This window comes from Cercospora kikuchii (assembly GCF_019650295.1).
Source record: "Cercospora kikuchii DNA, contig_00001, whole genome shotgun sequence".
Classification (NCBI taxonomy): Eukaryota; Fungi; Ascomycota; class Dothideomycetes; order Mycosphaerellales; family Mycosphaerellaceae; genus Cercospora; species Cercospora kikuchii.
Genome location: NW_025408582.1, coordinates 5,102,748 through 5,128,820, shown reverse-complemented (window position 1 = coordinate 5,128,820; position 26,073 = coordinate 5,102,748). Strand labels below are relative to the sequence as shown.

At 52.4% G+C, this 26,073-nt stretch overlaps 11 protein-coding genes across 12 annotated transcripts; 5 read left to right on the top strand and 6 right to left on the bottom strand.

Annotated features, from left to right (window-relative positions):
• Positions 1-1,612: 1,612 nt before the first annotated feature.
• CKM354_000200400 (uncharacterized protein) lies at positions 1,613-4,036 on the bottom strand (the record flags this gene model as incomplete). The annotated part of the gene is made up of 1 exon (XM_044797144.1): positions 1,613-4,036. The coding sequence occupies one exon, from the start codon at positions 4,034-4,036 to the stop codon at positions 1,613-1,615; it is 2,424 nt and encodes an 807-aa protein (XP_044653079.1).
• Positions 4,037-5,359: 1,323 nt separating this feature from the next.
• CKM354_000200300 (uncharacterized protein) lies at positions 5,360-6,869 on the top strand (the record flags this gene model as incomplete). Its single annotated transcript, XM_044797143.1, has 2 exons — positions 5,360-5,672; positions 5,740-6,869. The coding sequence occupies 2 exons, from the start codon at positions 5,360-5,362 to the stop codon at positions 6,867-6,869; spliced, it is 1,443 nt and encodes a 480-aa protein (XP_044653078.1).
• A 37-nt stretch (positions 6,870-6,906) lies between these two features.
• On the bottom strand, positions 6,907-8,597 carry CKM354_000200200 (uncharacterized protein; the record flags this gene model as incomplete). The annotated part of the gene is made up of 2 exons (XM_044797142.1): positions 6,907-7,401; positions 7,455-8,597. 2 exons carry the CDS (start codon positions 8,595-8,597, stop codon positions 6,907-6,909), a joined length of 1,638 nt encoding a protein of 545 aa, XP_044653077.1.
• A 1,087-nt stretch (positions 8,598-9,684) lies between these two features.
• CKM354_000200100 (uncharacterized protein) lies at positions 9,685-10,090 on the bottom strand (the record flags this gene model as incomplete). 2 transcript variants are annotated; one of them, XM_044797140.1, is made up of 2 exons in its annotated part: positions 9,685-9,812; positions 9,943-10,090. In XM_044797140.1, 2 exons carry the CDS (start codon positions 10,088-10,090, stop codon positions 9,685-9,687), a joined length of 276 nt encoding a protein of 91 aa, XP_044653075.1. The 2 variants fall into 2 exon arrangements, with proteins under 2 accessions (XP_044653075.1, XP_044653076.1); XM_044797141.1 differs by having other exon boundaries at positions 9,685-9,788.
• Positions 10,091-11,169: 1,079 nt separating this feature from the next.
• Positions 11,170-12,843, top strand: CKM354_000200000 (uncharacterized protein; the record flags this gene model as incomplete). The annotated part of the gene is made up of 1 exon (XM_044797139.1): positions 11,170-12,843. The coding sequence occupies one exon, from the start codon at positions 11,170-11,172 to the stop codon at positions 12,841-12,843; it is 1,674 nt and encodes a 557-aa protein (XP_044653074.1).
• A 1,381-nt stretch (positions 12,844-14,224) lies between these two features.
• On the top strand, positions 14,225-15,970 carry CKM354_000199900 (uncharacterized protein; the record flags this gene model as incomplete). The annotated part of the gene is made up of 1 exon (XM_044797138.1): positions 14,225-15,970. The coding sequence occupies one exon, from the start codon at positions 14,225-14,227 to the stop codon at positions 15,968-15,970; it is 1,746 nt and encodes a 581-aa protein (XP_044653073.1).
• A 72-nt stretch (positions 15,971-16,042) lies between these two features.
• CKM354_000199800 (uncharacterized protein) lies at positions 16,043-18,216 on the bottom strand (the record flags this gene model as incomplete). The annotated part of the gene is made up of 2 exons (XM_044797137.1): positions 16,043-17,969; positions 18,020-18,216. The coding sequence occupies 2 exons, from the start codon at positions 18,214-18,216 to the stop codon at positions 16,043-16,045; spliced, it is 2,124 nt and encodes a 707-aa protein (XP_044653072.1).
• An 861-nt stretch (positions 18,217-19,077) lies between these two features.
• Positions 19,078-19,858, top strand: CKM354_000199700 (uncharacterized protein; the record flags this gene model as incomplete). Its single annotated transcript, XM_044797136.1, has 2 exons — positions 19,078-19,103; positions 19,153-19,858. 2 exons carry the CDS (start codon positions 19,078-19,080, stop codon positions 19,856-19,858), a joined length of 732 nt encoding a protein of 243 aa, XP_044653071.1.
• Positions 19,859-20,117: 259 nt separating this feature from the next.
• CKM354_000199600 (uncharacterized protein) lies at positions 20,118-20,999 on the bottom strand (the record flags this gene model as incomplete). Its single annotated transcript, XM_044797135.1, has 1 exon — positions 20,118-20,999. One exon carries the CDS (start codon positions 20,997-20,999, stop codon positions 20,118-20,120), a length of 882 nt encoding a protein of 293 aa, XP_044653070.1.
• Positions 21,000-21,350: 351 nt separating this feature from the next.
• Positions 21,351-22,568, top strand: CKM354_000199500 (uncharacterized protein; the record flags this gene model as incomplete). Its single annotated transcript, XM_044797134.1, has 1 exon — positions 21,351-22,568. One exon carries the CDS (start codon positions 21,351-21,353, stop codon positions 22,566-22,568), a length of 1,218 nt encoding a protein of 405 aa, XP_044653069.1.
• A 2,753-nt stretch (positions 22,569-25,321) lies between these two features.
• CKM354_000199400 (uncharacterized protein) lies at positions 25,322-25,888 on the bottom strand (the record flags this gene model as incomplete). Its single annotated transcript, XM_044797133.1, has 1 exon — positions 25,322-25,888. The coding sequence occupies one exon, from the start codon at positions 25,886-25,888 to the stop codon at positions 25,322-25,324; it is 567 nt and encodes a 188-aa protein (XP_044653068.1).
• Between the last annotated feature and the right edge of the window lie 185 nt (positions 25,889-26,073).

The following is a 26,073-nucleotide window of genomic DNA, read 5'->3' as shown; positions in this document are numbered from 1 at the left end:
TACCGGTGGTATTCACACTCGCAGTGTATATCCTCAATCAAGCCACGCAAAGTGAATGCTCCTCTTGTGTGCAGCACCCATGCACCCAGAGATTGTGACGGTTCAGACAACTGTGCACCTTTCTTGATTCATCTCAGAATTGACAGCCTGACCGAATCTAGAAACCGTCAGCCTCCATAGCTATATCGTGCTTCGCTATATCCGCAATAGCAGTAATCTCATCAGGAGCACTTACCACGGACACTTCCCAACCTCCGCCCATCTTCCCCCGACACAACTCAAACAAGGATGTGCGTTGACCACTGCGCCCGCGCGGGGCGAGCAATAGCATCCGCTTGAACACCCACCGACACCACATACATGGCCATCGGAATAGTAGCACAACGAGCAGTCCGAGAGGCAGTGCTTGGCCGCTACAGGCTGCGAAGCCAAAGCCCAGAGAAGGAATTATATTGCAAGAAGCATCTTTGATCAATGATGGTGTCAACAGATCTTGATAAATTTGGTGGCGAGCAGCTTTGACATTCTCTTCTCTGAGGTAGGTATTGCAAGCTCTATATATTCATTTCACAGCGTACAGTTTGGCGTAGAAAAGGCAGCATTGCTCACATTTCGGAGTCCGCTTCTTTGGTTCGATTTGGTGCAAAACAGGTTCTGGTTGTAAGACAACATAACACGAGCAAGCTGGCATCATGGAAAAGAAACAAAATTAATACGATGCTCTCGTAAGAAGTCAATTGGAAGAACACGACTTTGGCAGATTCATATCTCTCAGCCATGGGGGAAAAGAATTCGAAAGGGAGCAGCAAGCAAGCAGAGGAACGACAAAACTTCTCCGATTTTCATAATATCAGGAGCATGATGGAATTTCGATTGCATCTCCTGGGCTCGTCTATCAGTGGTCCGTCAAAGGGAGAAGTCCATCGTGAACGTCAGCTTCCCTTCCAATAGGCAAGTGCACCTTTTCGGTTGAAATCGGAAAGGCGCCTTCTAGGCCTTGCCCTAGGGCTAGCTAGGCAAAAGCAGGAATTGCACTTTGCATGGCCAAAGGGGCGGGCCGTGAGAGTGAGAGTGAAGTCCAGTTTCCTACAGCAAGGAAACGCTGCGCGAGCCCTATCGCGAGCCCTAGAGCCTCCAAACAAGGGGCGGAGACGACACGCCCAATTTGATTCAGAATTGATATGTATTGAATATGTGTCATTCCGTATTTAATTAAACTTTTTGTCATTTATCTTATGGCTCGAGGAAAGCGTCAATGCCAATTTTTTCCCTCGTCAAACCTGGTGGCTCGAGAATGGGATTCAATGGTTCTCGTTGGCCCAAGACAGATGATTTCCTCTTCCGAAAGAGCGGGCTTCTGCACACGACCTGAAAGCATTGCTAATGGAGTGGCGGAAAGAAAATGCACTGTTTACACAGCTGGACGTCCACGGTGAATTGTTTTGGATTCGATTCATCGTGCGACATCTACGCTCCGTCTTCCAAACGCCATCGCTAATGCCTTCCTTGTCACATGTAACCTTCATGCGTACTGGTCATCACAAGTCGTAAGCATCGTAAGCTGTCCTCTGTTGGTCCAGCGCATCCATGTCCCATGCTCAAGTTCCAACAATCAGTCCACGACCTTCAACATCCGGTAAGCCTCGTGTCCGATCGCCTTCTTCATCATCGCAATCGGATCATCTCCCTTCTTCTCCTTCACTTCTCCATCTTCCCCGACCTCGACCATCTCCTCATCCTCTCCACCATCGAACTGCCCATTGTCCAAAAACATCTTCAACTGTCCCTGGCTGTAACCAGAGACTAACGCCGTGCCCTCTTCAGCAGCAGTGACTGGCTTTGGAGCCGTAGGATCACCACCTCCAACCTCTCCAGCACCGTCATCATATCCCGCACGTCCACCTGCCAAGTTCCAGAAGATGAGCTTCGGCATCTCGTACCCATACTTCTTGAACTTCTTTTGAATTCGCTCATACGAGGTCGTCCAACGGTCCTCCTGCTCATATCCGCGCATCGCAGAATCAAACTGCATGTCCGAGAAGACAAAGACCTGCTTCACCATATCCTCAGGCTTGACCTTTTGATCAACAGCCCTCGGCAGGATCAGTTCCTCAAAAACAGCGACGAAGTCTGTGTTCATTCCCCAGGGCATAGATTGAATGTAATCGACCTTTTCCATGAAGCTTCTCTCGTCGTCTGCTCCACCGACGTGGAAGACCTGCGGATGAGCATCGAAAGTGATCATGGCACCGTCGAAGGGAGGTTCTGTAACTTCGGCGATGAGAAGCGAGAGGCCGATTGCGCTGTCCATGGGGCAGGTTCCGTCGCGGAAGACTGGGGAGGACATGCTGCCTGAGACGTCGCAGACTGCAATGGAAGAAGTGAGGGTTCCGGAGTCCTTGATGCGTTGGACAAGAGTATTCCATTGAGCTCCAACGGACTTGGCCGTGATTTCGCGAATCTTCTCAGCGACGAGAGCGTCAGCTGGTGAGGGCCTCGAACGGCGGCCACCGGAGTAACCAGCGCGCGAGACTTCTTTGACAAGCGCGGAAGGGAGGAGAACGGCGCCGGAGATCTGGGCTTGGCCTTGGGCGACTTTTTCGATGTAAGCATCGAAGTGGTCCATGTCTTTGCGGGCGAAGAGTGGGGTATATTGCTTCATGGCGAGAGAAGGCACGCGGTCATACTTGATTTGATCGAAGGTCTCGGCTGTCAAGTTGCGCTCAACGATCTCGAGCTGCTTGCGCAGTTTTGACAAAGTCTTGACCTGGTAAGCATTGCGCGCGTGCTTGATGTACAGCTCACGGTCTGCAGGATCCGCATCTGGGCAGACGCTCTCGAGAGGGTAAAGCAGCTCTGCGATGCTGGTGACTATGGTCGTGTGCTGATCGTGCATGCCTTTGTTCGAAGGTGCCCACTTTCCCGCAAGAGTGACCTTCTTGATCTCTTTCTTGTCGTTGGATTCAAGACGCGCAAGATCGAGCTCAAGCTGCTCGGCGAAAAGACGTGCCACGCAGAGATGCAACGCCTTGTATCTCTGGTCTGATCCGAGCTTGGCCAAGACAGTATCGTGGCGTGTCTTGTTGATATCCTTCTTGCGGCCTTCAGTCCAGTTGCGCTTGTACTTCTTCGCGTTCGGCATCTCAGTGTTGAGAATGCTGCTAGGGTTGCCATCGGCCTTCAGCTGGTCGTTTGCGGCGAGGGCCAGCACATTCAGAAGGTCTTTCCAGTAACCATGAGCGACACCATACTTGACGTCGAACTCAGCATCGGCAGACTCGAGTTCAGAGAGCTTGCGCTTCTTGGGGTCTGCCGTGCTTGTAGATGCCGTCTCGCCATCTACCATTTCAAAGTCACTATCGGCGTCTTTCTCATCGACTTTGACAGCGTCATCCTCTTGGGTAGACTTCTCGTCTTTTCCGGGCGTCTCCTTCTGCGCAGGATCGTCCTTCTTGGGTACTTTCTTCTGGATGACTGGTCGCACAAGCCACTGCAAGTTGGACAGCAGAGTGGCTGGGTGGTTTTCGTACAGCCAGCCCAAAGCGCGGTAGAAAGCATTGCGGTTGCTCTTGCCGAGATGGATGGAGCGCGCATTCCAGATGATCTTGAGTGTGGCATCCTTGTCCTCCGCCCATGCCTTCTCCAGTCGCGTCCGCAACGCAATTGCGGAGATGACCTCCTCTAGTTCGTAGAAGAGATCGACGAGTGCGCTGCCCGAGCGACTGTAGGCGACGTCGGCATTCTCAGTGAGCATCTTGTCGTCGCGCTCATCGAATGATGGCACGGCCTTCTTGTCCGAGAGCAGAGCGTCCATGAAAGCCGACTGTGGTGCTGCTTCTTTGTCGGTGGGCTGCTTCGAGTCGTCCTTATCGCCTTCAGCAGGCAGCTTTTCGGGTGCGTCAGGATGCTTCGCGCTCAACGTCTGAACGTAGGCGGCGAAATCATCCTTTGACAGCTTGAGTTGAGGCATGTCCGGAAGGAAGACGGGGAACTTGGACTGCAGCAGCGAGTGCTGGACTTGCGGTGCGTCGGCCATGATTGCGGCGGTTCTGTACGATGTGATTGAGATTGTTGCAATGAATGTCTTCTGTGGGGGACGTCTGTGAAGCAGGTGTTGATGGTCGGTGAGGAAAGGGCAAAGGAGTGGAAGTGGATGGAAGGAGGGAGAGGAGAGAGGGGAGAGGGGCTCTGTGTCGCGCTCCGTTTGTCAAATGAAGCGCGAGCTGCAGACAACTGCGTTTGCTTGCAGGAAGTTGCAGCGATTGTTATATCTACGCCGTATCTTGAACTTGACTCATGTTCGCGGAAGTTGGTGAACCAATCGAGACACCGCCACCGCAACTGCTTGACCGGTTCTACCAAAGGTCGCCAGACCGAGCGATACACTGCTTGAATATCAAGAAAGGTGCAGATTCAAGGCGGAGACCTACCTGCGGCGAATACGTGCTCGCGTGAAAGGAGAAGGGGAAGCCATGCAATCTGCCACGAGACTCACCACATCGCGCAACCCGACACCGCTTCTTCCTCCGTTTGCCGTGATCTTCATTGCCATAGCATCATCAGACGCGTGAAAGACGCGTTGACATGCAGTCTACCGCCGCTGTTATCGGATAGATGCATGAAGTGGTGTCGGAAGCCGCGTCGCAAAAGCGGTGGTGTTGGGTGGCGAATCTGGTTGAACTTGGCGCGCAAAAGACGAAAAGAAAAGGCAAAATTGCATCGCGTGCACCACTGATGATGAAGAGATGGTATAGAAGATATTCTTGATGGAAAGAGAGTGTTGTGAGACAAAGTACAAAAAATGACAAAAGGTTCGATTTCTCGAACTGTGGTGTTTCCAAAGATTGAGAATGCGGCATAGTGCGCTAGCCCACGGATTCATCTGGTAAAAGGCAAGGTGAATGGTAGGTAGACTAAGCGCGCCGTCATCGAAATGGAAAGTTCAACAAAACATATATGCTCAGCCTTGCCTCGCTCGGCACGTCGCTGCGGTAGGCCTTTCCACCCACCTCTTCCGTCCTCCATCCGACTTCCACCTCTGCAACGTCAAGGCCATCCCGCGATTGTCACACCCTCTGTCAAGAGAACTCGCAAATGCGACGTTGCGCGCCGACGATAGCTGAAATGCATGCACATCGAATCCTTCGGCCTGTGGTCGCAATCGCCATTGGCTCTCTGCCTGCTCTAATGCCTTTGTCGCCTAAGATGCTAGGATGCTCCGCAAATACTGGCCCACTGGTACTCATTAGAACATAGCAGATACTTCACATCGGACTCATTGCAGCTTCCTCGAACAGCCACTGCCCTTCCTGCTCGCCGAATCGACATCACAGGCACTTGACCACGTCTACCTTTGGCAATGGGCTACTCGGAAATCCTTTGCACCATCTGCGGTGTATCCTTTAACATCGCCCGCATCCGGCGCGAGGGCGAGCGAAAATCAGCTGCATGGGGCTACTACAAGCATTCCGACTCGTACGTTCGTGCAGAAGAACCAGACGCATTCGAATACTGTGGCAACAAGTCTGGTTGCACCTACTATTCACGTGAACTCGATGATGGTATCTACAGATCTCCCTGGCAAGAGACCGAGAAGGATGAGCATGCAGGTGATGAGGATGCGGATGAGAATGCGGGCCTGGTTTCTGAGTATCAGGATGGCATTGACGAAAGTAAGTGGGACACAGTTCCAGCAAGACAATCGATGTGGACGAGGGGTAAATACTGACTATTGCACAGACGTCGAACACATCGCAGGACCAGGCTGTAACTCCGACAATGGCTACAGTGGATGGTCAATCTCCATTGAAGAAATGCAAGGCTGCACGACATTCCAATGCTTCGTACGAAAAAGAAACGACTGGAAGCCCGCCTCTGATGACGAAGACTTTGAACAAGACTCCAGCTTCCCCATGTATCTCTCTGGTCTCTGCGATGCCATGCCAGATCGGGAACTCGGAAACATAGACGTAATGCACCCCATGCGACACGACATGCAAAGCCATGCTACAGACGATATCTGCTGGGGCGGCGGATCAGGCGAAAACGACCATTTCTATAGCATGCCTTTTCACCCCTCGTGCCTAGAAATCTACAAACGAGCTTCGCGTACTTGGTTCGACGAAAAGCAAGACCACATGCAAGGACTTCTTGATTGGTGGAGAACAGGAGCATCAGACGAGACGTTTGGCGAAAACTCACCTTCCACAGGGCGTTGCGGTGGTATTGGTCGTCTCCATCAACAATGGTGGTGCCACGAGACCGGTACAGAATACATCGCAGCAAATCCTCTCTTCATCCCCAATTTGGCGAAAGTCATCGCAGATGCCACAACACCTCACCCCATCGACGGAAACTCCGGAGCCTTCGACCTCCCAGCAAACACGAATTTCACCCCCTCTCCAGGCGACCTTTTCGCCACATTACCTGCAGAGCTCCGCCTCAACATCCTCACAGAACTCTCTAGTGAAGATATCTGTAGCCTCCGCCTCGTATCTCGAAGTTTCAGACAACTCCCTCTCAGCCTCTATCACGAAATGCTGATGAAGAATATGGATTTCTTTTGGGAAGCTTGGCCAGCAAAGGATCAGACACCTTATCCGTATCTGGCGACAACGACAGCGGAGAAAATTCAAAATGGTCCTTCTGTTCCTCGAGATCCCGTACCAGTGCCGAACCAACTTGACCTAAGTAGGACGGATTGGTATAAATTGTATTATGGCCTTCGACGCGGAATTCGTAATGGAGAGCTCAAAGGATTGGCGAATCGGTCGAGGATCTGGGAAGATTGTGAGTCCATTTTGGAGTCAATTGTGGAACATTGGGATGAATGGGAAGAAGAGAGGGGAGCACGAAAGGCAAATTCGTGACAATATTACATCGCAGCATCTATGTATCTGGTGTCTATTACGAAGCCTTCGGAACCGCTCCATCGCACATCGCTTCTGTGGTTTTCACGTCGATGTCCTGAACTGCAACACCAGCACCGAACTCTCGCACAGTCGTGCTTCTAAGCTCCTCGTATGGCTTCCACCCAACGCTCGCCAGTCCATTCACCGGATCGTTCGCGAAAGCCACCCAGGCATCCTGCATAGCATGGCTGGTCTGGTACTCCAGTTCTGTGCTGTTGCCGCGATAATTTGGATGCGTGCCAAAGATCAATGGCAACTCAGCTGAGTGCCAGGCACCCATCCAGCCTCTCGGAGAGATGTTGGTGAAATTGCCGCTGTAGAGGTAGCGGTACGTCAAGCGATCGGTTTCTTGTCGAAGTCTGGTTGTCTCGGTGGCTGGGCAGAAGAATGCTGCCAATGTGACACCATTCGCTGTGGCAACATTGACTCCATCCGGATTATATGGTGCAAATGGCACGCCGTCTTGGGCGTTAGTTCCGATGATCGCAGGCTAGAATCAATCAAGTCAGTAAAAATGCTTGCAACACCTCAGGTGATACTCACAATCTTCGCCTGTCCCCCTTCCAGCGCCCTCTCCGTATAATTCCCAAACACCACCACCCCATCCGCCGCAGCACCAAACGTCAAAGCCGGCTGCGCTCCACTCCGTGAATAATTCGCCACAAAATTCTCCAACACCTTCCAATCCACCCCTCTCATACACTCCACCATCTCCTCCCCCTCCGCTGCATTACCACATCCCACACCCTTCGCCACAGTAGTAAAATTCGCTCCCGTATTGTCCCCCGGCAGTGGCGCATTCCTCCCCGCCTGCACACTCAAAAAACTCGTCCCCGAATCCATAATCAATCCTTTCACAATCGGATCTTCCGCATATGTGAAACCATAAAAGTCAACGCTCACAGCACCAGCGGATTGGCCCCACAGGACCATCTTCTCAGGATCGCCGCCAAAAGCTCGGATGTTTTGTTTTACCCATTGGATTGCGAGACGTTGGTCCAAAAGGCCAAGATTTTGGTCGGGAAGGGAGGAAGCCAATGGAAAGCCGAAGAGGTTTACGCGGTAGTTGAAGGATACGACAAGGTGGGATGAGGTACGGGAGACGAATTGGGTGGGGATTTGGTAGGGGACGTTTTGGCCGCCGGTTTTGAAAGAGCCGCCGTAGATGTAGATTAGGACTGGGAGGAGATTTTCATCTTTTTGTTCTTTGTCTTCGGTGCAGTTGGGGTCCTGGTGTGAGGTTTTGATTTTACTGTCACTTTCGAGAGTTGGTGTCCAGATGCTGAGCGTAAGGCAGTCTTCAGATGTAGGACCAGTTTCGTTTAGGCCTGCGAGGTTGAATTCGAGGACATCGTTTGTGTAGATGTCAGATCCGGTTGGAGTGAGGAATTGAGGACAGCTAGGTGGTAGCTCGGTGGCTTCGATGCGTTTCTTCGGTTGGGAGAGTTCTTGCGGTGCGAGCCATCTTCGTGGTCCTACAGGAGGTTGGGCGAAAGGTATGCCCAAGAATTGTCTGACGTTGGGGTGTGCTGAATCGATTTTGCCATGCACGCGGCCTGATGTCGTTGAGACAGAAAGTTGGTCGTGCTCGTGCGCCTTTGCTGGAGGACCGAGAGCAATGGCATTGACTGCTGTTGCTGCCGCTGTCAGTAGTAGGCCACAGCCAGCAGCTGTGAGTTGAACCATCTTGTCCAATGTTTGGAACAAGAAAGAGGGGGGAAAGAAAGAACGAAACGTCCTGCTCAGATGCCCACGGCGCGCGCTCCTACCTAAAAGGTGCAGCTTGGCCACTAGTTACTTCACCTCGTGGCTACACTGCTACTCGCCCGAGCCCTCGGTACATCACGACCAATATGTCGCCCCGAAAGGACGCAGAACCAGAACCGGACATGCGAAGTGCTGCCGACCCCTCATTCTAGCCATTGGGGTGCGACGTCCGGATTCTCCGGCAGGGATGCCATTTTGGCGTGACGATGGGCTCGCTTGGGATGTCGCGGGGCCCCGGGTAATATGTCGACGAAGAAGGCAATTTTGGTTTGGATTCGGGATGTGGACAAGAGGCGAATGGTTCGTGGTTCTCGGCCGTCTTTCGGTGTTGAAATGGTGATCCCATTCAATGGACATCAATCAAATCTAACGTCAAATCTTGGTCATTCTAGAATAGCAAAGCCGTCAGATGCCGCGATGGTCGGGTCGCTGAGACGAGTACTGTCAGAAATTCCAGCGTGATGGCAGTGACAGTGTGAATATGGGGTGAAAGGGTGAAGTCGAAATGTCAAGAAGAGGAAGACGAGAAGAGTTTGATGACTGCTAGAACGCCAAGACAATTCCGCTGACTGGTCGGCCTGCTCTGCAGGTTGGTCGGACATCTCACCTTCTTCTCTTTCTCTTTCTCCAGCGATATGCGACCGCCGCACTGAGGTCTGAGGCCTACACATCGAGGCGGCTTCCGGAGGGAACTGTGCCAGTATGCGCACAGCTTCATATCACTCCAACCCAGACATCGGCAATCCAGTTCGCATTGGAGAGGCAAGGGCTCCCCAGCCAGCATCCAGTCAAGGATGAGGAACATGTTCAAGACGACATCAAAGCTCATCGCTTCGACATACTACCTTGCTGGAAGGTAGAGACGTTGTGTCGCAGGCAGACGCTTCCCATAACGCTTCATTATCAGGTCTGTATTCCACAAGTATCATTCCATGGCGTTCCTTCATGCTTCTGGCATTCTTGATGGTACCACTGCTGCAGGCTCGTACTCAGAAGGATCTCCCATCTACTGCTTCACCTTGTCCTTCGCATCCTCCGCAGCCCTCGCCGCCTGATCTTTGACGTCCTCTGCCTTTCGCTGGGCCTCCTTCGCACCCTCGGCGGCTTGCTCTTTGGCGCGACCGGTCAATTGTTCTTCGAAGCAATGCATGTCAGCAACTCGTACAAATGACATCAATGGCTTTCTGATTGGTAGGAAGGTAGCTCATCGATGGATGTGGTGGTGTCAATGGACGTGGATGTGTAGATGACGACGACGACTTACCGCCCTTCTCAATACCTGCGACAATAGTCGAAGAGACATTCTTGTCGACCTCCTTCAAGGTGTCTTTGGCGGCCTCGACTGGGCCCTTCTGGACGCGGACGGAGGTGCTGAAGAGGCGGACGTTGCGGGCGATCTGTTGGCGGAACATCTTTGCTGTTGATGTGTGTACTTGAGCGGTGATCAAAGTGAGTTTCTGTGTTTTTCTCTTGTTTGCTGAAAGTGATGAGAAGAGAAGAAGAGCTTGTCGGTGGTTGCTGTTTGTTGTGGTGAACAGCTCCGTACGTCACTTCCACGCCAGAGCGTGGAGCTCCTCTTTCCTGTTCAGGCGCCTGCTACGCAATTGCCTCGGGACCGTTTGCCGAAGGAGCCAAAATGAAGGAAACCACAAGCGACCGTTGCACACTGCACGTGTTGGTCGGTTCTGTACACATGGCGTTGTTCTACGAATGATCTCGAGAACTCCCTTTCCAGATGATGATGGCTGTCCCGACTCCAGATCGTCCCCGCACGACCAGAATCTCGGTTCCCACTCCAGCCTTGCAGTCAGTACCTCCACCTTGATACATTGAGAAGAGACATGGGAATGGAATCGCGCATATCACAAGTCGAGCCGGGCGATACTGTTCGTGCTGGATACGACCAATGCTGTCAACCAGATGATCGCGTCGGACGAGCAGCATCAAGATATGCCAATCGCCATGCACCTCCGTTCCAGACGTGGAAGATACTCTTTCATGAATGCGTGCGAGCTCATAAGGTGAAGTCCTTCCCAACCATGATGACGGAACAGGCCATCTCCGTCGAGCCGTCGGGACTGCCCATTGACTTTGACAACCGCGGAGAGACTTGCAAAGGTCAACGCAGCGGATCACGCGACCGAGCTGACTCTTCGCTATTCCGGTACTGTACATGGAGTGAATGGCAAGAACCTTCACCCTGTGACGATAACAACCTTATCAAGCTGCCTACCGACGCCGACAAACTTATAGCTACCCTGTCAGAAAGCTTGGGGATTCCGATCGCGACAGTCCGCACCTATAAGCTCTCATCCCTAGGTAGGCTCTCAACACTGCATCAGGGATATGCCAGCCAGGACGCTTCCGGTCTATCATCGCTGCTGCACAGAGCGAGCGAAGCTAATAAGAACTGAGTGCCGCTGCAACGCTGTTCCAGAAATGGCCTACACGTGTCTGGTTCAAGACAGCACAGCCCATAGAACCTGCCAACATGATCTCGACGATCATACCAGCTCTCGATCCGACAATCACTCTAATCATCGCAGTCACTTCACTCGCTCTACTCTACCTTTCGCCCCATATCCTCACAGCCAACAGTTGGACCTACAACATCCCTCACACTCCACAAGAACCCCTCTATCTCCGCCTCCTTGAAGAACCTTCACATGATAGACTCAGAAACTGGGCAGAAACCATCCCCAATTCTGGTCTCCTCCTCTACCGTGGCTTATTCAACAAGCCCAAAATCCTTCTGACCAACACAGCAGCCGCCCAAGAAGTCCATCAGAAGAGGAATCTAGAAGATGGAAGCGGCTACAGATACGAGAAAGAAAGCGTCATGCGGAAAAGCCTCGCTTCGCTGCTCGGTGAAGGACTCGTCACGGCCGTTGGGGAAGAGCACAAGCTCCAACGGAAACTTCTACAGCCTGTGTTCAAGTTGAGAAATGTGAAAAATCAGTATTTGTTGTTCTGGTCCAAAACACGAGAACTGGTGACGGCTTTGCAAGACTCTGCTGGTCGCGACAGCGATGGTAGGGTCGAAATCACCGGACTCGTGAACCGCGCGACGTTGGATATTATTGGACGGGCAGGCTTTGGTCTCGATTTCGATTGTCTGGCGAATCCGAATAACGAACTCTGGAACGAATATGCTGCTGCCTTTCGCGGCGCGGGAAACGGGTCACAGTATACGGGCCTGTTATGGAGGACCTTTGCACCTTTTCTGCCGAGGAGAGTGGTGGAGATGTTGCCAAGTCGACGGAATGAGCAGACGAGGAAGGCAGTAGGGGCTGTGAGACGGAGGATTGGAGATGTAATTGCAAGGAAGAAGAAGGATGCGGAAGGGTCGACGAAGGCAAGGAAAGACAGTGTAGTCGTCCATGACACCAGGGAGCAGAAGTCGGAGCCTGCGGATGCCAACGAGGACGACACCAAGAGCAACGACATCATCTCGCAGTGTATCCGCGCAGGAATCACAGACTTCGACATGCTGATTGAGCAATCTCTCGCAATCCTCGGAGCTGGACACGAGACGATCGCTCAGACACTCTGCGTAGCCATCTTCGAGCTTGGCAAAGACAAATCTCTCCAAAATCGGCTCCGTGCCGAGATCAATGAAAGTTTACCTTGGATTTCTCAGTCTAGAAGACAGAGTCCTACAGAATCCGATCTCGACTCTATCGAAACAATGCCGCTGCTGAACGCGGTCTGCAATGAAACACTCCGAATGTACCCCATCATCCCATCTGTGGTGCGCGAAGCAGCGTGTGAAGTAAACCTTCTCGGCCACAGAATCCCCAAAGGAACTGTGATAATGACTATTATGCCAATCTTCAATCGCAATCCGGCTTTATGGGACCAGGATCCGAATATTTTCTACCCAGATCGCTGGTTGGCGAGCGCGAATGGCGGAGCGCAAGAGAGATTTGCGTTTATGACATTCGGACATGGGCCGTCGGCCTGTATTGGTGAGAAAATGGCGAGAATGGAGATGGCGATTTTGTTGGCGGGTTTGATTGGGGCGTTTGAGGTGGAACTTGTTGGGCAGGGGAATGATCTTGATGAGAAGAGGGAGGAGCTGGAGTTTGAGTGGGGGGTTGTGTACATGATCAAGGGTGGGTTGTGGGTGAAATTGAAGCCTGTTGGCTTGGAATGCGAGGGTTGAGACGGATTTCGTGTTGTTAGGCGAGGGGCCATGAGAATGGGAGTTCGTGACTCTGGCTAGGCGCAGGCATGAAACACTGTTTCCTTTGATTTCTGGAGGGGCAAGAGCAAGTCCTGGTGCCCGGCCCGAGAATGGGGCGGTGAGATAGGTATTGATACAGGAGAAAAGAGAGAGAATCCAAGTGTTCGGATCTTCTAGCTTCGAGCGGACTATGATAACCTTCCAGACCTACATATCACTTCTGCTTTGCGAGCTAGGATACAACGACGGGCGTTGTCCTACTCCTTTGTATGTCTATGCTGTCGGGATGTGGCTTGATGTTGGGCCTCAGGCACTAGCTTGGCAGCTACTTCCCTGCCTGCGCCTTGCGTACTTTCTCCCTTTGTCGACACACAAGATCGATTGCATCAAATTGATACTTCTCGCTTCTGTGCCATGACATTCCACTCGCAAACAATCACTCAGGCTGGTACTTCCGGGGCCGTCCTTAGAATGCCGCTGCGTGGAGTGCCGACACGTGAGACTTATCCATCGCGGAGAGGCTGGTGTATACCTCCAGCAACCTGAACACAGGAATGTCAAGTTGCAGCGCGAAACGCGTTGTTCGATGCAGCATCCATGCATTCAGTAGGTCTCTGGAAGCGCTCAGCTCATGAGAAATGCAGATACATCGGCAGGCTCAGCACTATTTCTGCTGCATTGCGTCTGAGGCGCGCAGCTGCCGACAAGGCTGAGTCGATAGTACTATGCGGCCCTCCACTACGCGAGCGTAGGATCGCATCTTGAATATGCTGGCGACGCTCTCTTTCATCTCACCTTCTACGGACGTGGTCCAATGTACCCGGCTGGGGAACAATCACGCCCAGTACGACCAGAACGCCAGCGCCCACCTTTCCAGCCCAACATCCAGGCGAGGCGCAAAGCTGTGCCTCCGACTTACACAGAGTACTTGGAGCTTCACGAAGAGCCGAGGGCGACAAACAAGGAGAAATCTTATTCTACCTCCGACGCGCGACTACCCAAACGTCACGCTTCGTCGCGTCACCCACCGATCTCCCTCGACAACCTCACTCCCCGCGCGCGACGTGTGCGCTCTCAGTCAAGAGAACCACCTGTACAAGAATCTCCCTCTCGATCATACAGATGGAGTAGTGAAGAGCCTCGATTCACGAATACCTTCTCGAGACGCAACTCAACAGCTCAGAATGAGAGTCGACAATGGTATGAAAGCTCAGCCCAGACAAGCGATGCAGCATCGAGACGACGACAGTCAAGAGATTCGAGCAGGACCAAGCGTCCAAGCCGCGCCGACGTTCCGGATGCTCGTAAACGACATCTCTCTTATCAGCCCTTGAATCATCAGAAGGACGAAATCAGACTCATGCGAGTCGATTTATCCGGCTCTGGTCATTATGAATATGAGCTGAAATCCAACATATCCCTGCGAATGAGCAAGCCACGTTATACTGCACTGTCTTATCCTTGGGGGGACAAGCACCGTCGAAAGCACATCGAGGTCGACGGCTGTGTGCTGTCTATTTCACGCAACCTCTACTATGCATTGAAGGCGGTGAAAGAAAGCTGGAAGTCAGTGGGCATAATGGAAGAGGAACGCTACGTTTGGATCGATCAGGTCTGCATAGATCAAAAGCACGATGCAGAAAAAAATCACCAGGTGGCCTTTATGGGAAATATGTATGAGATGGCGGAGCAGGTGGTAATATGGCTTCCAGTACCCATGCGGATCCGTTCAAATTTCAACACGTGGCAGACCTGGCGGGATTGGCATCTTCGACACTCATCACAACATCAATGGCTACATGACTTTGGAACGTTAACAAGGTCGATGAAGGACGCGAAAGCAGCGCATCGTGGGATTGCGCCGGGGCAGGAGAAGTCGCTGCTCGCGTGGCGAAATGCGAACTGCATCGTCGAGAGTTCTTGGTGGAACAGGGCCTGGGTATACCAGGAATTCATGCTGTCTACACGTGCGATATTTCTGTTGGACGGCATGACCATCCCCTGGCTCGATCTGCACCAATTTCTCGGCGACTTCTACTCAAGGCTGCCGCTCCATGCCGCTGACTGTGAAGAAGCAATCACTGAACTAGGTCTGCAGGAGAGTCGGTTGCAGGCGGTTGGCAGTGAGAAGACATCCGTGTGGAAAAGGCTATCTCGAAGGGGCAGACTAGTCCTCGGTATCTTAAGAATGGACGAACATGAGGCGCGCTCCAGTCTCTTTGATGTCAGACGACAGATGCGGGAGCTCGATACCTACAACCAAGAAAGGGCGAAGGCCGAAATGGCGTGGAAACTTGCAAGCTTCGTGATGCGCAGTAGAGCAAATCGATCAGACTCCCTGGGGCGCTCGTTCCAACCACTCTCGACACTGATGGACCACGGGCGCAATTGTAACAGTGCTGACCCTCGCGACAAGGTGTTCGCCTTCTTAGGCCTTGCCGATCCCCGGTACAATATCGTGGCAGATTATCGCGAATCTCGAACGTCGAACGCGCTATTGACCGAAGTAGCTGCTCGGATCATCATTATCGAACAACGCCTAGACATCCTCGCCATCGCCATGGACGACAGGAATAATATATACCATGGAGATGATGTCTTACCCACCTGGGTTCCCAACTGGTCGAGAGCTCATAATCCCAATTCCGAATACAAAATGTTCTTGCGTCAGATTGGATTCCCTCTCGCAAACGATTGCAATCCAAGGCCATGCCGGGCATCGATGGATGTACAGCCACAAGTCGCAATTCTTCCGGACCGCTATGGCAACCCGGGAAGGGTCCTTTGCGCCCGTGCGATCTTCGTCGCGACACTAGGGAAAATGGTCAAAGATGATCACGCTCAGCCATGGCGATTGTTCAAAAGCAAAGACACTGAGCTACGCATCACGGCCTCACACCTGGCTCGACCAGGTGACGAGGTCTTTGTAATACTGGGAGCCGACGAGCCATTCGTGCTGAGTCGTCACCCAGGTACGCAATTCTGTTACCTTCGAGGACATGCTATGCTGTGGGAACAGGAACTACCTTCGCCTATTTTGCAAGGGTACATGATCGGTGAATTGCAGCGCCGAAAGGTGTCGGTGGAAACGGTCTATATTTCTTGAAATTCAACCCATCCGCCTTCGCTCCTACTGAACGAGTCCCACGGCATCTCCCTCACATCTTCATGACATAGCTTACACAAAGATCCTGGAAAACATGTCAAAAACCCTCTTCCTGATCTGTAGCCCTGCAATCGAGACGTCTACTCCGGCTCCAGCATCTGCTCCTACGCCTACGGAAGCTGGAATAGGCACAACGATCTGAGTTACAACGGCCGGGCTCGTTTCGCTTGCTGGAGTCTCGTCCGCAGGAGCAGTTGGCGTTGCGGCATCTTCATCAGCTGGTAATATGCTCGGCTGAGCTGGGTCTTCTGTTGTGTCTCCAGGGAAGGGGAACGGAAGGATAGACATAGTCGGTTCATCCGCTGTCTCTTCGGGCGTTGGAAGGGTCGTCTCAGCTGGGGCTTCGGCGTCATCGGTTGGCGTAGATGGCGTTGCGACGTCTCCATCTGCTGGCAATATGCTCGGCTGAGCTGATTCTTCTGTTGTGTCTCCAGGGAATGGAAACGGAGGTATAGACACAGTCGGTTCATCCGCTGTCTCTTCGGGAGCTGGGAGGGTTGTTTCAACTGGGGCTTCGGCATCATCGGTTGGCGTAGCTGTTTCCGATGGCAATGGGCTTTCTTCCTCTGGTTCTGCAGTCGGTTGCTCGATTGGCTCTCCGCTAGGATCCTCTGGACTCGTGGCAGTCGAGTCTGCTGGTTGCTCGGGTTCTCCTACTGGCGTAGGAGTTTCTTCAGGCAACGTGCTTGCTGTGGGCTCTGCAAAAACTGGCGCAGATGTTTCCTCTGCTGTCTCATCTGGTAGTGTCGGTTCTGGTGTCTCTTCAGGCTCCTCTGCCGGTGTGGGCGTGGCTTCTGGCGGGCTGCTCTCATCATCTGGGATTGGGTCTGAAGATTCACTTGGCCTTTCTGTTGCTTCTTCCGGGACTGTGGGAACTGGAGCTGCGGTCTCTTCGGGCTCCCCGGAGGGGGTGGAAGGCTCTGTCGGCACGCTACCTTCCTCTTCCTGGGCCGGGGTTGTCGATTCAGCCGGCAACTCTGATGTCTCTTCAGGGTCTATCGGTGTCGTCTCAGCTGGCAATTCGGCTTCTTGAGTTGTTGTCGGTCCTTCTGGGTCAACCAGGGTCGGCTCGGCGGCTGCCTGAGTCGTAGTAGCATCTGGTGCGATGGTGCCCGAAACATCTTCTACCAACGTAGTTTCCTGTTCAGGGAAACCTCCCGTGCTAGTGGTCACCACTTCCTCCCCCTCTTCGGCATCGGGGCTAGTAGTTGGGGTTACCTCGACTGGAGCCTCCGTAATGGTCTCGGTCGGCTCGACGTCGTCGCCTGGTGCGGTTGCAGTCGGCTCTGCCTCCGCTGGTACAGACTCAGTTACGGGATTCTGTTCTGTGTTGGTCGGCACAATCTCAGTGAATGTTCGGACGGAGGACTGCGGAGAGTTCGCCGTCTCAGTGACAGTGACAGTGTTGTCGACAGTCACGGTCTCGGTTGGGGCAGTTCCGAAGACAGTGGTCGTGGACACCTCGCCGTCTGCTGTGACGGTCTGAGCTAGAGAAGTTCCGAAAATTGTGGTTGTGGAGACCTCCCCATCTGCAGTAATGGTCTCTGTGACCGCTGGCTGAGTCACAACTCGGGTGACAGTGGCCGTGGACTGTTCCTCTGGTTCGAGTGTGACCGTCTGCGTCGCAGCTGGAAGGGTCTGGTAAATAGTAGACGGTTCGCCATCGACTGTGACTGTGGCCACCCGCGTCACAGTTGAGGTGTCGTACACCGTAGTCACCTCTCCGTCCTCAGTGAAGGTCTGACCAGGAAGAGTCCTGGTGCGTGTTATCGTCCTAGGTGTCGCAGCTGGCTGGGTGTAGGTGACCGTGGTAGGAACACCAGCACGAGTCACAGTGCTCACTCGTGTAACAGTCGTACGCGCGACAGTGGAATACTCGGTCTCGGTCAAGACTCTTGTGGACGTCCGAACAGATGTGGTCAATACCGTCACAGTGGTTCTTCGTTGTCGTTAGCTTCGACACAGGATGATTTCTTTCAACACACTCACCTGGCAACAGTTGTGGTCTGTCTTACTGTGACAGTACGAGTGGGCTGCGGTGGTGGGCCACGTCCACCTCCTCGTGCAATATCATCTGGGTCCTCTTGACGTGCGACATGGAAGCGGGAGATGTTCCATGGGAAAGCGTATGTGGTCAAGAAAAGCAGGCACCAAATTGCAACGACATGCTGCAGCTTGCCTACCATGATGGGCGATTTCCGTGAACGGTAGGAATGATCGTGGTATGCTGACCTGCAAACAGACAGGTGCACTTTGATTGATATAGTACTCCATTTCTTCGACCATGTCTAGGCTGCAACTGTGCCGCTCCTCCTGCCACTGTGCGACCAGCGGCTCAGATCTAGGTCTGGGGGTGGGGAAGAATGCACATTCCAGCATTCATGGAGGAGCGTCCATTGGTGATGCCGAGCCTTTCCAGCCGTCAAGGAGGTCGTTCTACATTCTGATCATGCAAGAACGCGACTGAAGCGTGGACAGGTTCCGTGACAGCAGATTTTTAAGTGCTATTTCTGTAAAGTCAGCGAACATGTTGCTTGTCACTCCTTTTGGGGCGGCCTTCCCGGTCTACTGTGGCATCATCCCAACAGAGGAGGCTCTTGGCTTTTCAATCGTCCTCTCTGTTGGCATTCCGGTACATCCGATATCTCGAATCACACTACCGTCGTCTGGAATCGGCTCATTGCCGTGCATCAGTACGCATGTACAAGGAGCTGTTATACTGAACTTGAGCTCCTCCATGGGATTACTTGACTCTCGCGCCACTATGAAAGTTGGTCAAGAGATGGAATCCCTCTTTCTCGTTCGAGAAGACCACAAAAATGTCCCACGGGAAAGAGGCGGGAGCCTTGTCGACGTATAGCGGTCGTTTCATAACATTCTATTCACGTGGTTGTACAGAAACAGCACTGTTGAAACAAGTTTCACATCTTTCAGGTCGATCAAACATTCCTCATGAGTTGTTCAACAGCTTCACCTGAATCAGATAGAAATATCAGCATTATTTGCACTTCGATTTACTACAATTGATCACCTGCATAACATTAGCCATGAGCGGAACCATGAATCGTGGATCGTAAGAAACCATGCCCGAGTAGCAAAGCACAAATTCTGACCTTCGACAGCAACATCGAAAACAAAATCTCTCCGCGGCCGAACACCAGCCCCATCATCTGTCAACCAGACTCGTGCATCCTACTCTCGAAACTTCCTCGTGAATTACGAGACGAGATCTGGCGATACCTCGTCGTTCCAGCGCGCGACATCACAATCTTCAAGCCCAAATCCAACGATGTCAGCTGCGAGACAGAGCGACCTAATTGCTGTTACACGATCCCACAGCCATTCACTATCAATACCTGCCGACAGATGCGCACAGAAGTGTCTCGAGCCTACTACGCCTTCAACACCTTCCGCTGCCCGATCGACGACAAATGCAATATGAAACTTGTCTATTGGATCAGATCACTATCCGCATTGGACAGACGAGCGATTCGAAAGATTGTTGTGGAGCTGCGGTTGAGTTATGGAACAACGCCTCGGGAAGAGAAGCAGCTGCGGATGCTGCCAGATCTGCGGGATTATCCAAGTTTGAGCGTCTTCATGGAGACAATGTCTGAAATTGATTTTGATCATTGTAAGCTGCATTACGAGAACGGCTCGTCAGGTTCGCAGGACAAGTCTGTTGTGCAGAAGTGGTTGGCGAAGATGGAGATATTGAGAGAACAGGCAGTTGAAGCTGCTGCTTGGCGGGCAACCGAAGAACGCTTTTGGGAAGTGGTCAAATTTGACTTCGATCCGGTGGGATTACGATGTTTCTCAGTAACGTAATCATGAGAGATGAGTGTGCCCTCCGACAATGCGAGGAGTTGTCTGCTCCTCGATCTGGCGAAGTCGCGCGATAACACTGCAGAGAGCTGTTCGGGACACGACACAATTTTCCCGGGACCAGCAGTTGAGGGGATGTACAACGGTGGAAGTGGCCCCCTCTGAGGAGCAGGAACTGGAATTTGAGACGGAGGTCTTGTCAGCAACGCCGGACATGTTTGCGGAACATGTCGGAAGCCTCAGATAATGTAGTTGAGCAACATCACAGCTTCGCCCGCATATAGCCCGGTTTGCTTGCGTCCGCTTCATCCTGCGCAGATCCATCGACACCGACATCGACAAACACTCCTTCGCCGTTGTCAGCGTCGAGCTCACATTCTTGGCAATCCTCGATCCCAACACCATTCGCATATTGCACAACAACGAACTCAATCTCTTTTGCACCCAACACCACCATCGGCGCATGCCACGTTCCAGGACCATATGTCACAGCCTGGTCGCCCCTCGCGATGAAGGCTTGCAGATTGTCCAGGTCGGGCAAACCAGTTCCTTTTGGACGCTGTGATGGAGGCAGTGCAGCTACTGAACGCGTGGTGGAAGGCGCATAGTCGTTGGTAAAAGGATTTGGCCTTGCGCCAAGCAATCTCTCCTTCAGACTTCTCTTTCTCCTTGGTACATCTACTGGATATGCCTTCTCTGACCTTTCGCCCTCAGCTCTGGACTTCGCCGGCAGAGTAGGAGCCACAATGACCAGGTACTTTGTTCCCTTCTCCCCTTTCCCCAGGCCCATAGGCACGAATGTCTGCGGAGTATACGGATGTCTCTCTAGGATCTCCACTCTGAACACTTCTTTCCCATCTGACTTCCTCTTCGACAACGTTCTCGGCTTACACACAAACATATTCATTGCCACCTTCGCTGCCTTTCGACTCGCTGCCCGATCGTAATGGTTCGCCATATGCGTGACATCTAGCCATTTGGTCGCGCTCCCTTGATTTGCAGTTTGATGTTGTAGCCTCCATTCCCCATTGCCGTCTAATTCATCGTGTGTTGCAGGATTCTGTATGACTTCACCAAAAGGTGCGAAAGCTTCAGGCGTGAGGGTTGAGACAGTGACGAGGCGATTTGGAGCTTGAGATCGCATGTTTGTGGAGCCACGAGAAGGTACTACTAATGCGACTTGAACCGAGGATGCCGGGGCTCTAGATTGTAGGATTGACTGTTGGGGCTGTAGCCGTCGCCAGGTGGTCGGATGAAGGTCTTCTTCAGCCACGCAATGACTTTGGAGGATGTTGATTCTGGATTTGATGGAGACATGTTCGGACAGGTGAGAGGTGAGGGAAGCAAGGTGGGGTCGCCGATAGGCGAAGGCTTTATGCTCGTTAAGCTTATCGGCTAGCGTGGTGGCAGGGATGAGCTCGTCGACGCGTGAACTTTCGACGCGTGGTGAGGACTTGACTTCGACATGACAACATTCAGATACAATGCATCGATCATGAGCTCAACACCACCGCGCGCATCGAGCCAACCGGCCATTTTCAGCGACTCCGCTGCCAATGGAGTCAGCAGCCCGCCGAGCAGTCCTCCGGACGCCTTCCCATGGGAACGAAAACAAGACGAGTCCTTGTCAACCAGTGACAACAAGTCCGTCTTGAGAACATCAACAACATCAGGACCTTTCAAGAACGTCTTCTCCATTCTTGGCAAGCGCAAACCTCTGACGCCTTCCACCGACAACCCTCGTCCCTCGAAGACCTGCAAACCTTCTTCAACCTCTGCCAACGATGGTCTCCAACAGATGCAGATGAGCCTCGGGCAGAAAGTCCAGAAGAAATGTCTCACCTGTGGAATGGAATATGTCGCTTCCTCGTCGGAAGACAGGAAACTGCACGATAAGTATCATAAACAGAATGTGGATGGGTACGATGTGGGCAAGGACTTTGTGGTGAAAGTGAGGCAAGAAGGGAAGAGATTGTGTGTCTTCAAGGGAGTGAAAGAGGGAGACGCGATTTTGTATGTGGACTGTCGGAACTCCGTCCATCGGAAAAGAAAGGCGCAGGGGGTCTTGGAGATTGTGCAGAGAGAGCTGGGGGCTGTGGGGATCCCGGAGGAGGAGATTTGGGAGGGGAGGACAAAGAGCAGCGGACAAGCTCTGGAAGATCCGACATACAGGAGTTTCTTGTATGTTCGAGGGGCGAAATGTGTGGGGTTCCTGCTGGTGAAGAGGATCGAGCAAGCCTTTGAGGTGGTGCGGCCGAAAGCTCTAGAGAAACATCAGAGGTCAGCGACGGCAGCAAGGGGGAAAGCGGAAGCTGTGCCGAGAACGCAGTCTGCACTGGAGAAGCTCAGAGCACGGAAGCAGCAAGAAGCAGATGCTGCGCAAGCTGTCAAGGACGAGATTGAACAAGCAGCAGGACAACTCATCGAGCTCTCTGAGACAAGACATTCTGCCATTATGGGCATCTCAAGGATCTGGACTTCTTCCTCTGTCAGAGGACAAGGCATCGCGAGATGTCTATTGAACACTGCAATCAACCGGCACAACTCCGCGATCGGGTCTCGTGAAGATGGAAAACAACCCACGACAAGTAACACTCCGAGGAAGATTGGTAGGAGACAGGACATCGCTTTCTCTCAGCCCACGACATCTGGAGCACAATTAGCGAGAAAGTGGTTTGGAAGGGCATATGGATGGAGAGTCTATGTGGACTGAGCAGCAATGCGAAGAGCAGGCATAGTGTACCGGGAGGTAGCAACCGAAAGGTATGTTCAGTAGCACGTAATCAGCGTGCATGTTGGCAAATTTACCTCTTCCCACTCTCATGTCGTCACGACTTGGCCTTATCAAAGCAAAGATGAAGAAGAAAAGCAATGATTCTATCAAAGTTTGGCATTATTGCGGTGCAATCGAATGCCGATATAGATTATGCAGCGCAGGCCCGATGGAGGGACGAATAATGCAAGCGATAGAAGGCAATGCACGCATAGAATGCGGCCGCCTTCCGCAAAACGATGAAGTGGCAAGAGAATCACAAGCAACTCGTGGTTCGAGCTATTGCTCCATTCCCTGTGGGGCCCAATGAGCTCTGCAGCTACCGAAGTACGAGCTTTCAGTCGGCTCAGCCCAGATGAAGCATGACTTACGACCTTTACCACGAGGCCTCTAATGATCACTGAAGAAATGTGGGCGAGAGTACGATTCATTGTCTCACTTGCTCGTAGTCCAGATCGACTGGCATCAAACCCAGACAGCACACGGGTGTCCACCAAGCCTGCTATATTGCCTTGCGACACGAGGCATCACACAGCCGAATTCGAGGCCCATGCCTCATGCAAAAGGCCAAAACGATTAGTAGTTGAAGAGCATCAGAACATCGCATCAAGCCTACAATGGCACCCTTGCCAGCGTCTTTTCGGATCCAACATTCCGCTCGCTCGACTCAGCGCTCCTTTGGACCGACTCATAGCTATACCGCTCGAACAATACTGATCGTTCGTAGGGGGCAAAATAAGGGGCAGCTATGTAGGCTCAACGACCCCTCGAACGGATGAGGGGAGGTCCTTGCAAGTATGGACCACAAACACGCATTCGGCGCTCAGCATGGCAGCAGCAAAAGCTTTGCGCAAAAGGGAAAAAGATTTGGTCAAAACAATGGTAATGGTCAAGCCTGTGCGAAGCAAAATTTGCAAGACTGGAAATCAAACGCTTGATTCCAGGCTATGCTCTTCGGCAATGATCAAGCAGTGCCCGAGGGCCAGAGACTATGCGAAGACGTTGTGATGCGTCCTTACGTCCCCGCCATTGTCGATCAGGCTGATCAACGTACAAACTTGCACGGCTTACGGCCATACCGCTAAACCAAGGCCGATTGATTAATGGATGCAAATCGAGTGTTACCTATAACAACCAGTCTTCACCGAGACTGCTGAAAGCAAGCGGATACTATGGCAGCCGGCGACATATAAGTAAGGCGAACCATCTTTTTTTTTTTCAAAAAACAAAATAAGAAGAAGAAGTGCAAAACAATCAGCATTGGCCCATGCGTTTTAGAAGTTGAAGAAGACATTCGAAGACTCCGAAACGCATCTCCGTGTCAGTCTTCTCAATCATCGAACTCAACAGCGTACGAATGGCACGACTTACAACTGTACCGCTGAGCCAATGGTGATTGTTGGGGACATTAAGCACGCGGGCCACTTATCAACACTGATTCACGGTGAAGACGATAAAACCTAGCGACAGCACAAGACTGACAGAACAGTTTTCTTCCAGGAGTCCTGCCGCAAGACTTGGTCTGGTAAAGCAGAAAGGGGCAAAGCAGTCGACAACCGTCTAGCGTTTTCGAACTACTACAGCGGGGCGAAATGAAGACTTCAACACTGTTCTTCGCATCATCACCCGGCGATCCATTTCAGCGGCGTACATGATTGTACGACTTATGCTGAGACCGCTAGACCAAGGCCGATCGTTTGGTACCTGAGGCTAAGAATGATATCTGAACAGTGGTCCAAGGGTATACTTATGGCCATGATGGAGTTGTCGCAGGATGTGATTGAACAAAAAGCTAGTTACTCATCGACAAACATGGGTAGAGATGTCTTCCGACGCGAAGCAAAACAACCAGTTTTGGTCATGTGCGTTGATCCGCACGAAGCTCTTCCGGATGCCCGCTTGACATCACGAAAGATCCGTCGCATCCAACATGCTTCCAGCGACATCTGAGGTCGACTTAGGATCTACCACCAGACCAAGACTGATCGTTGAACAGTCGAAATTGGAGATCGCATATGGAATTTAATTCCGCCAGTGGTCCGACGTCATATGCGGTGACTTCGGTTTTGAGCTGGGGAAAATGGGGACAGAAGCTGGCCCAAGGACAGAGACGCATGCGAACGTTCGAAAAGCGTGGTAAATGAAGCTTCGATTTCGAATTCGGTGCACTATTCAGAAGTCTTGCTCAAAGACGCGAATCGTCTCACTTACATCAGTCAAGATTCCTCTTCCACTGCACATCACCGAAGGGCAGTGCCTTGTCCAAAACTCTTTCCCTGTGTGCTTGAAAGCTCTGTTCGGCCAGTAAGTCTTCAATACAAGTGTCTGCTCGGCACGGAGAGGTTAGAAAGGCAGACATCTAAAGAATGGCAGCCGACGGGTCTCTCGGCGACCATCGTAGTATTGATCTATCCTGCGGGCTCAGAATTGAGCGCCTTGGCCACTGGATTCTTTCGCGAAGAGGTGCAGTTGAGACGGAGGTTCATGTGCCTCGCACCGGGCCATGAGATGTATGCTGCCAGGGTTCGGTGTCGTTGGATGCTGAAACCAGTCCTATGGGGCTTGTGATGATTTTATGGAGACAACAGCAGAAGATCACTCTACCCTTCTCATGCGAAGACCAAACGTATCCCTGGCTTAAACGTGCAGACGTCGCGACGTTGAGTATCGTCCGCCACGTTGCTCATCCGCTTTCAGCCGATTGAATCTTCGCTTCTCAGGACGTCCTCGAGCAAAGCCTTCGCCTCTTGTACAAGCTCAGCCTCCTTCTCAGCGCCAACTTTGTTGCCGCGACTGTTCAGCCAGCCGATATCGAGATGTCCCAAACCACCATTCTTGATCCTCTCCGGATCCAGCTGCTGCTCTTTCGGGACTGGCATGAACCCTCTCGGCGTCGACTGAACCGGCGCCTGTACTGGTTTCGGCTGCTCAGGTAACGCGAGCGGATCGGGTGTAATTATGCCAGCTTCTTCCAGGGCATAGGTCTGCCGACGGAGCATGACGAAGATGGACTGCAAGTGAGTGAAGAAGGCCTCAGTGTTGTCCTTGAATTGGGTCTTCCGATCTTCGACGGTGTCATTATTCGTGCCCGCCATTTGCTGGTCTTCGTCGTCTTCGGAAGCGTGTAGATTTAATGGTCGGTTCGTGAGCGCATGAATGGCCTGGCCTGCTGAAGTGACGAGTTTCGAGACATCTTGGTTGATCTCCGAGAGCTCGTCGATACGCTCCTCCGGCGTGAAGGTCCGTTGTCGTTGCGCCATCGCGATCTTCAATTCTCCATCATCGTGGACAAGCGCGTAGCTTCGCGATGCAGCCAGGACAAAGTGGATGCGACAGCTGCAGCTGCAGGTACCGCTTAGCGGCGGAGTGAGCCGAGCCGCTTGAACCCTGCGCAGCTTCACTTCGAGGCTCCATTTCCACTACAACTTCACATCACTCGCGGGAT